The 9,308-nt window shown below is 46.7% G+C and overlaps 1 protein-coding gene across 5 annotated transcripts in view; it reads left to right on the top strand.

The window, feature by feature from the left end:
- The window catches only part of mtcl2 (microtubule crosslinking factor 2), a 32,975-nt gene extending 27,269 nt beyond the window's left edge, over positions 1-5,706 (top strand). For 4 of the 5 annotated variants that reach the window (XM_023834142.2, XM_023834141.2, XM_023834139.2 and 1 more), the window contains exons 13-15: positions 709-758; positions 1,032-2,427; positions 2,547-5,706. In XM_023834142.2, the coding sequence (XP_023689910.2) occupies positions 709-758; positions 1,032-2,427; positions 2,547-2,720 (1,620 nt within the window). In that variant the 3' untranslated portion in view covers positions 2,721-5,706. The remainder of the gene's footprint in view (positions 1-708; positions 759-1,031; positions 2,428-2,546) is intronic. The other variant, XM_023834140.2, reaches the window with a different exon arrangement.
- The last annotated feature ends 3,602 nt before the right edge of the window (positions 5,707-9,308 follow it).

The following is a 9,308-nucleotide window of genomic DNA, read 5'->3' on the forward strand; positions in this document are numbered from 1 at the left end:
TACCAGAGCTGAAAAGGACCCTCAGGCATTGATCTGGTCGCCGTTCTTCCTGTTCGATTTAATGGGACCCAGTCAGCTCTGGGTCCCTACAAAAAAAGCCTTGCTCCACTTGGCAGGACCTACTGCCTGTCTGGACCCGATCCAGTCTGCCGCAGATTGAGGCCCATTCCTAAAAAACAGGAAAGCCACATTCCCATGGAACTTCTGCCTCTTCCGGGCCATTAGGCAGTCAGTCCGGGCTCTTTTCTTGCTTTGCTGAACCCGAGAAAAGTAGAGAGGAACCAAAGTTAAGCTATAACACACAAGTGGCAGAAGCCAACAGCACGAGAAGTGTTGTGCGGGTTCTTTGTGCTGTCAACTTCTGCTGCTTACTTGTGGGCTAGGAGGATGAGTAGGGCACCTGGTGTGCACGAGGAGTGTGCATGAAAGGTGTGCATGAGGGTCCTGTGTACCACATCAACAGATCAAAGACCGTCATTTGGTTAATGCTTCATGACCTTGTGGAAGCAGGAATATGGGATTCAAATTAGCAGTACAACTGTGTGACTGATAAGAGTCATGTTCCCTGATGTGTTTTTGCACAGCTGGAATTTCTAGATCATTTCCACATAGTGAAATGAGAGAGATGATCAATTTCAGAAGGTTATTGTGTCTTCCTTCCCGAGTGTTTACATTTTTCTCAACTTTGACTTCTTGCACTTCTTGCAGCCAGAGAAGATTTCAGAAAAGGGGGGATCATCAGAAGCAGACGCGAAGAGGTGAGGTTCCTCTCAACTGTGCAGATCTTCATGAGCAGACATCTCCTAAGTATTTTCCCCAAATTCTATCAGCAACACAATTCCAAGGTCCACTGCGGTCAGGGTGGGGGTAACCCCCATCGATTGATTTTTCCACCTGGGGCCGGGAGTAGGATGGATTAGTAGTTGGGTCCCGTTGCATGTTGGAGTCCCAACAGTTGGTGTTCCCTGTTCTATAGAGTACCATCCAGTTGTTGTCTTCACTGCTTTCCTCTGTTCGTTTGTAATTTGCAGGACCAAATCCATCTCTTCGGTGCCAGAATTTGAGAATCTTCTAGAAACCTGTCCTTTTGCCCCTATGCGTGAAATTGATGGGATTAATATTAAGGGAAGGAACAGACAGCCTGGTGTCCTGCCCAACCTCCTAACCCACACTGACTTGAATGACCTGAACAAGAAGAATTGGAAGTACCTCACCAGCGAGGTAGCTCTCTTAGAGAAGGGAGATCCTTTCAAAACCTGGGATTGTCCTACCACTACCAGCAGCTTCCCAGGCCTGGACCAGAGCCTCAAGCACATCCAGAGGAGCTACACGGCCCCCGACAAGACTGGGATCCGCATCTACTACAGCCCACCCGTGGTTCGACGTATGGAGAGGTGCTTGGCTAAGGAAACACCACAGGATGAGCCAGGAAGCTCGCACATTGGTGAAGGATCTCGAGGACCTGGGGACAAGGAGGACCCTGCTCCCAGCACCTATGACAGATGGCTCTGCAAGTTCTCTAAGCAGCATAGGGAACTGCTGGAAAACGGGCCTACCTCCGTGGCCTCAGCTGGCCTTCCCTCACCGTTCCACGACCTGGAGATCTCAGGCAACCTGAGCGATGACATGAAGGAGATGACCAACTGTGTCCGGCAAGCCATCCGCTCCAGCTCCCTGGAGAGGAAATGCAAGGATACCGCGTGCCAGACAGTGGGCGTGGTCAGCACCGGAACCCAGACAGCCCAGTTTGTCAGTGTGGGCCTCCAGACTGAGGGGCCCAGGAGCAGCAGTCTCCATGCCAAGGGCCTACCACCACGGGTGTCCTCACTGGCATCAACACGTTCACGCCAGATTTCGAGCTCCCTCGAGAAGGTCCACAGTCGCATCGAGAGGCCGTGCTGCTCACCCAAGTACGGCTCACCCAAGCTCCAGCGTAGAGTGTCTGCCTCGTCCTCCAAGCTGGATGGATCCAAGGACCGGAGCCTGTGGAACCTGCACCACCGTGGGCAGAACGGTTCTGCCTGGGCCCGCTCCACCACAACCCGTGACAGTCCTGTGCTCAGCGGCCTCAACGACGGCCTGTCCAGCCTCTTCAACGTGGTAGAGCACTCAGGCAGTGTGGAGTCCTTGTGGAAGATGGAGGTCCCCAGCACTGGTCCCAAGGCAGCTGGCAAACCCAGCGCCGAGCCCGGTGTCCACAGATATGGCATCGTCCATGAGTTCTTCCGCAACGTATGTGGCAGGGTGCAGACGCCCATGCCAGCCGCAGGGGAGAGGCCACTCAGGGAGGGGATGCCGGCCGATGAGGTGAAGCCAGAGTGGCCCCCCAGCACCACGTTGGCTGGGAATGACAATGTCACCAAGATTGTTAACAAGAGGTTCATGAAGCAGAGTCAGCGGGATGAGCAGGCCCAGGCTGCGTCCGAGGTAAGTTACCATGGCGACTGTCCCAAAGTAACCCCTAGTTTAGCCTCCTGAAAAAGGAAACATCCTCGAGCATTGTCAAATGTAGATCCACTCCTGATCTCGCTGTCTTTACCCCAAAGCAGGAGTCGGCCTGCGAATGCACCTCCCCATCTCTGACCTCCTGTTTCTCCCGGCCATCCCGCCTGGCCACCCGTCATGGCCCAGGCCACTGCAAGCTGCGCTCGCCGGATTCCCTGGAAGAGAAAGGGGATGTGGCCCCGTGGAGTGAGGGGACAGGAGGTGGCTCTGCCTAATCTGCACCTCCCGCACCCAGGCAGAAAGGTGCACTGGCTAGATGTCAGATTCTAATGCCAAGGAAAAAGAGCTTGTCTTCTAGAATATCGCCCAAACTACTGAAGACTACCAGCAGGAAGCAACATCACCAGGACAGAGCAAGAGTGCTGGGAATACAGCTTACCGTACTCTACTGACTGTTTGTGCTGTATTCTAACTACTTAACTTTGTCAAACCCCTCTTGCCCCCCCAGCATTTACGTGCCTCACCATCCCATTCTGTAGCAATCCCCCCCCCCCCTCAAAGGTTAAGAATTTGAAGGGAGAATTATCCTCTCCTTCTTCCATGCAACCTCTTTGGATGAATCCAAACCATTCCGTGATCGCCTCATTCCCCACGCCAAGGAAAGGGGGTAGAAGGATTCTAATACCCGTGCCTCGAAAGGTGGCCAGATTCACCCCCGCCCCCACCCACGAATGCCTCATCTGAGAGATGTGTTGGAATCAGACCATTTACTGACATGGGATCCGGGGGAAACTCCATCTAGCAGGTCTTAGCAGAATGACAGGAATCCAATACAAATTAGAGAAAGAAACTCACTTATAGATATTTCTCAAGTCCATCTTCCCTGAAAGTGGTACTTTTTTATTGATATGAGCTACTATTGTGGCTCAGACTGTATACAGCCAGTATACTTCACAGGAAAGGCTATCATTGCCTCGTCTGCCACATGCAGTTTTGAGGCTATGCACGATTACAGGCGGTCCAAACCCAGCTGTAAACATTATGCCGGGTCAGAATCATGAACCACCCTTAGTGGACGGGACCTTTTTGATGTTTTGTTTTTCCTCCATCCTTTCCGAACCACACGCCATTTTTTATCTACGTTCTGTATTCTGACGTTATTTTACTGTTCTGAACTCCGTCCAGAAGGCATTTGGTGGTGAACCGAAACGACCAAAACTGGTTGGATGTCCAGGTCAACGTGTCACTTCCTGACACTGAAGCGTAGCAGCTTCGGGAGTGACGTATGCACCCATTATGAAACCTTTTATGACATATTTCATGTTGGTATTTTATTTCTTAATTTTAAAAGGACTAAAAAGGAGAAAGCTAAATATTTATGTTCTTTTGATACTGAGGGATTTATTTTTTAATTTTTTAAAATTATTTTTAAACATTTATATCTTCTGTCTTGATGGTGCTGGACAAACAGGTTTCGTTAAGTGTGTTTATATAGTGATATAGCAGTTACACACTTCTGGCTCTCTAGTTAAGACTAGTGTGTTATGAGCTTTCCGGGCAGATGCCTTAAAGACAGGAGGAATCTCTTGCCAAGCATGCCGACTTCGTGCTGCCTGAGATTGACTGTCCGACCTCGTCTCCCAACATCGCTGATGTCTTAGGCGCGTGAAGCTTGTGTCAGTGTCCCTGCTTTCGTGAAAGTGACGGCCACACTGTTTTAGTGTCACATGGAGAGCAGATGCACAGATCACGACGGTAGTTAGAATGGCAGATAGTGAACCTGAAAATTCTGTCCTCCGGCGTTTAATGCTGCTGTCTCCAAAATGGCTACCTCCTCATGCTCAGTACCTTAACGATCACAGGAATACACCTGGCACGTCACACTCATTTCCCTGATTTAACGAAGAGCGTTAAAATAAACAAACGATGGTTAATTCCAGCAGGTCACGTCAGTGCCTTTTTCCTACAGACTTAATATGGTGGTAAGAAAAAGTAATTAAAGAATCCAACCGGAGGCAAAGGAGAGTCTGACCGCAGAAAGAACGCATGCTGACCAAACTGTGTGGAGCAGGGTTTCCCAGTCCGGTTCTCAGGGACCCACAGCCGGTCCACAATTTTGCTCCCTCCGAGCCCCCTGCCAGACAGTCCACTTGGAGGTCCGGATTGGGAAACACTGGTCTGGCGCATGACCACATGACCAAATACGACATTCCTCCCCCCCTCTCCCCACGGACACCCTCCTCCTCCCCACTCCTGTCGAACCCGGGACAAAGTGAGGAAAGCGAAGAAGAAAAGCTGAACCGATCAGAAACCATTTCAAGCTCAAATATTTTCCTTGCGTTCAGATCATAGTCCTCGGAAATTAACTTACAATATTCCAGTCCAGTCATTGAGAACTACAGTATTTGGCGACAAATACAAAAACTGTTGTCTTACTGTAAATATGTTAGCTGTATTATTATTATTATTGTTATAACTGTTTTAACTGGTTTTCTTAGCACAGTTGAGGTCATCCTGTTACACTTCTTGGCTTTGAAGCAGTGTGTCAGTCAGTAATCTCCCGCACAAATCATTCCTGCAGTACAGTGGGATATCTCCACTGTTGTAGCATCCTTGTATAGTGCCCTTCCTGTCCACTCCCCGCACCCACCCCCCAATCCTCACTGGCCTTAGCCGCAGGGACACTTCAGTGAAACAGGTGGGCTAAACACAGACACATGAGAAAGGATCGGAGTAGTCATGTGACCATGTCATCTCTGTGGAATTGCCACCGAGACCATCTGTGCGTCACACTCCGTGCTGATGACTGCCCCTTGTGGCCCAGCTGAGAACTACAGTGTGTAGCAATATGAAAATGTATTCTTAGTTAAAAACTGTTAATAATATTTGCTAAATTATTATTGCACAACTGCCTGTATATTTGTTTTTTTTTGTTCTTTTTAATAACTTTTAAATTGAAATAAGCATACCCTTCGTAAAAGTTTAATTTGAAAAGAAAAAAAATATTTATACTCTTTCTATCCTTGCAATGGAGAAATGGAACGTCTTTAATGGATTTGAGTCTCCTTTTATGTTAAAAAGGTAAACTCCCCTGTCTGCGTGTAGTTAGAAATTCTGTAAATATATATTAGGAAATGGATGGATTTAAAGAAAATGCAATGGAATTTCATTTTGGATTGTGAGGCAGGGGAGAGGCCTTTCTGACTGCCAAAGTTCATTGCTTACTGGTTGTCATGTTTCACAAATAAATGTTAAAAATAATCCATGAGCAATTCTGTCATCATTTCTAGAAATATTGAGAATTTGGGACCACTTCAGAATTCATAAATTGCAACAAAAGTATCATTTCATCAATTAATTTTATTACTGAGTGAAAATGGAAAGCCATTACAAATTGCCAGGAAAGACGTGGTCAGTTCCCTTTTAAAAAAGAAAGGAAAGAGCATTTTGTTTTAGAAATGTTGCTGCGATTACAGCAGATTCTGCCATTACGTTCCATCTGCAATGTTCATATTATGGACCAACGCTGAAACTCCCTTTCTGAGAAAAACTAGGCGCCTTTCCACAGTACCGCTATTTCTGATGTTTTTCTGTTACAAATCTATAGCATATCCCCCCCCCCCCCCCCCCCCCCCCCTGCGCCGGCCCTCCCCAGTTTGTCACCAATGTAACTGTCAGACTCCACTCCCAGTCGCACAGCAACATGATGAAACAGCAGGAAATGCTCCGGGCTGGGGGGGGGGGGGGGGGGGGGGGGGGTTGGGGTTGACAGACGAGTGGAGCGGAAAAAAAGAAAACGGTCTTTCTGGGTCTGTTCTTCCCTTTTTCCTACTTTGCAGGGAGTTTTGGCAGCTGGCTGTTTTGTGGGGGTTTTTTTTTGGGGGGGGGAGTGGGGGATCCACTGTTCCTGTGACTCTCACAGTAGCCGATTACATCACCGGAATGGAAATCGGGGATCAGCTGGCATGTGGCTTCACGTTTCTGGGAACATCTGGGGTCCTCGTGCAGTTACTGCTCGCTCTCTCTCTCTCTCTCTCTCGCTCTCTCTCTTTCTCTGTATTTTGAACCAAAACAAGTTTGCATTTGAATCGACCCGACAAGACAGGAAGTGACCTCGTTCTTTTTAAAAAGACCCTGATAAGCAAAATAACGGTCTGCTTAGAGGAGAGGGAAAAAAAACCTGAAACGCTCCAAACTTCCCAATGTGAATAACATGAACATGCGTCGATCTGCCGTGTTTTTAAAATACTTACATCAGTCCCTGCTTTAGGCTTTTTCGTACTCAATGTTTACTGTGATAAAATGCATCCGAAACAAACACTTCACGGTAATTAACTTCTTCATATGCAGTATATTAAAATATATTAAAACATATTCATCGACTAGTGTGTAGGGAAGCTTAGCCTGGCCAGAAAACATATACATATTTTCTATAACATGATAATTGTTTGGCTGTGCAATAGTTGCTAGTTCTTTAGTGTGTGACTCTGCAATTTAGGTCTCTGTGCTCCTGATCAGAACATTGCTGGTTCGAATACCATAGTTTTCAGAGTAATTATATCCCCACTGGACCCTTGAGCAAGGTCCTTAACACCAGTTACTGCAGGGACATTGTCTGGTGCTGCTTTCTGATCCTCGTCTGTACGTAACTTTGGGCAAAAGCATCTGCTATAAATAGATGCGATGTTTGTAAAAGGATTTAGATATAGTGCGTCTGAAAGCACTATGGTCATTTCTGTATGGGAACTTGATTAACGAACCGTGCAGCTCAGAAGCAGCATCACAATAACAACAATCGCTGCCCTTTTAGAGTTCAAAGGGAGTATTGTCACAAGCAACACTGAGAACAAACTAAGCCTTTCCTATGGGACCAGCAGGTCACCTTCCCCAGCTGAACAGCATGACCCTACACAATGGATTGCATAGACACACCAAAACAAAACATCTATGACGTAAAAACATAACTGCATTCAACAACACGTATGGCTAATCATTAACAAGCCGAACACACCGCCACACATCAACAATAATAATCATAAATGCACATACTCAAACAGACCAGCCCGTAAGGCTCATGAGAACCCAAATGATTTTTCCTGGAAAGCATCACAAAAATGCAGTGTTCTCCAGTTAAATATTAAATTTTGAATAATAAGACAGTTGTGAGATTCCCTACAGTGAACAGACCCACATGATATGGGGATTGGATGTACAACGCAATTTTATTGGCAGCCGCACTAACTGGGTGCAGTGGTGGCTGTGAGGGTAGGGATCTGTGCCAGCAACTGGAAGATTGCTGGTACAAATCATGTGAATGGCCGGAGTGATTCTTCTCTGTTGGGCCTTTGAGCAAGGCCCTTAACCTGCGATTGGCTGGGTAAGATGTTAATCTACATCCAGTCCTGTAAGGAGGTCCTCCAACTCACAAGGAAATTTGGGGGTTGGTGGCAGGACCATTCAGACTAGCATGGCGCTGAGGTATCACCCGCTGCACTCCGGTCTCCACCGTGAGGTGGTTTGTTGTGTGGTGGATGTGGCAATGCGCTGTAATCAGCATGTGCTCCTTACCTCACGCTTACTAACCAATCAACATACAAAACTGTGTTGCCCTCTTACTCAAATGGTGCGTTCGATTATTCGATCATTTCTCTCCAAGTCGGAACTTGGATGAAAACGTCACGAAAAACGTCACTTCCCGTCAGAAACACGCCTCTTTTATGACGTTGAAGTCGGACAAGATTTTGTTGTCTGAGTTTCCCCTGTGACGTAATTTCAACATGGCGGCTTACACACTCAACAGTAATTCTATTTAATAAATCTTTAAAAAATGTTTATTTTGTTGAATGTATTGTTATAAATGTACAGTAATTGCACGTGTTCGATTTAGAGAATATCATATCATAACAGTATCCTAGCATGCAATATCAGATTTTTACCAGACTTGTTAGTGTCTTTCATTTGTTTGTAGTTTGTTTGCCTCTCGGTTAAAAGAATATCGCTATGAATGTACTAAAATATTTTATTTTAATGCAGTTTGACTAGTTTGTGTTTCTTGTTTGTTTGTCTCTCGGAAAAAATAATCTCACTTCAAATCTGCTAAAACATAAAGCAACAACACACAGCAGCGTGTTCATGGAGGCAGCCATGTTTGTTCCGAGATGTGGTAGCTCGAACGGGAGATTGTCGGACGTTATGTCACTCAACTCGGAATTTCCGAAAAACGAACGCACCAAAACAAGCCAATCGTACAGTCACGTGGGCTGGGCCGCTTCTCCCAATCTCTCATCCTTCCTAAAACACTGCAAACGTTCTCTATACCCTTAGAAGTTAATTATAAAGGAGCTTCCTGTGCTTCACACACATTTTGTTCTCACTTTATGAAGCCATTTTGCCATTTGTTCGTATTCAGCTAAAATGATGCAGTTTGTTTATTCTATACACCAAACAGACAATGAAATAAGGCAATATGGCTTCTTTCTGCTTGTCTGCTTTCAAAACTATTCATTCGAGGAGAGCAAGCGGCAGATCAAACAACATTTTCCACAAGCACTGAAAGCACCACCTTTAATGCGGAGTTTAGGGTCGCTTTGTGACAGAGAAAGCTCAGTGACAGAGGTGATCTGTGCGTAGCTCACCAGCGATCGAGGGCCCTGTGGTCAGTCAGAGGCCTCTGTGTTCAATTGCCAGTGCTGTGCCAAACATTAACCCCAACCCTAACCTCAACCCAGTAGCATTAGCGCCCCCTGGAGTTGCCTTTTTTTAGCGGGTCTGTTCCAGCCGCAGGCGTCACCATTAAGCCCAGCTCTGAGGACCACAAGAACCATGTTCACGTCCTTTTCACTGCACTGCAGCCACACTGCACT

This window comes from Paramormyrops kingsleyae, chromosome 18 (assembly GCF_048594095.1).
Source record: "Paramormyrops kingsleyae isolate MSU_618 chromosome 18, PKINGS_0.4, whole genome shotgun sequence".
Lineage (NCBI taxonomy): Eukaryota > Metazoa > Chordata > Actinopteri > Osteoglossiformes > Mormyridae > Paramormyrops > Paramormyrops kingsleyae.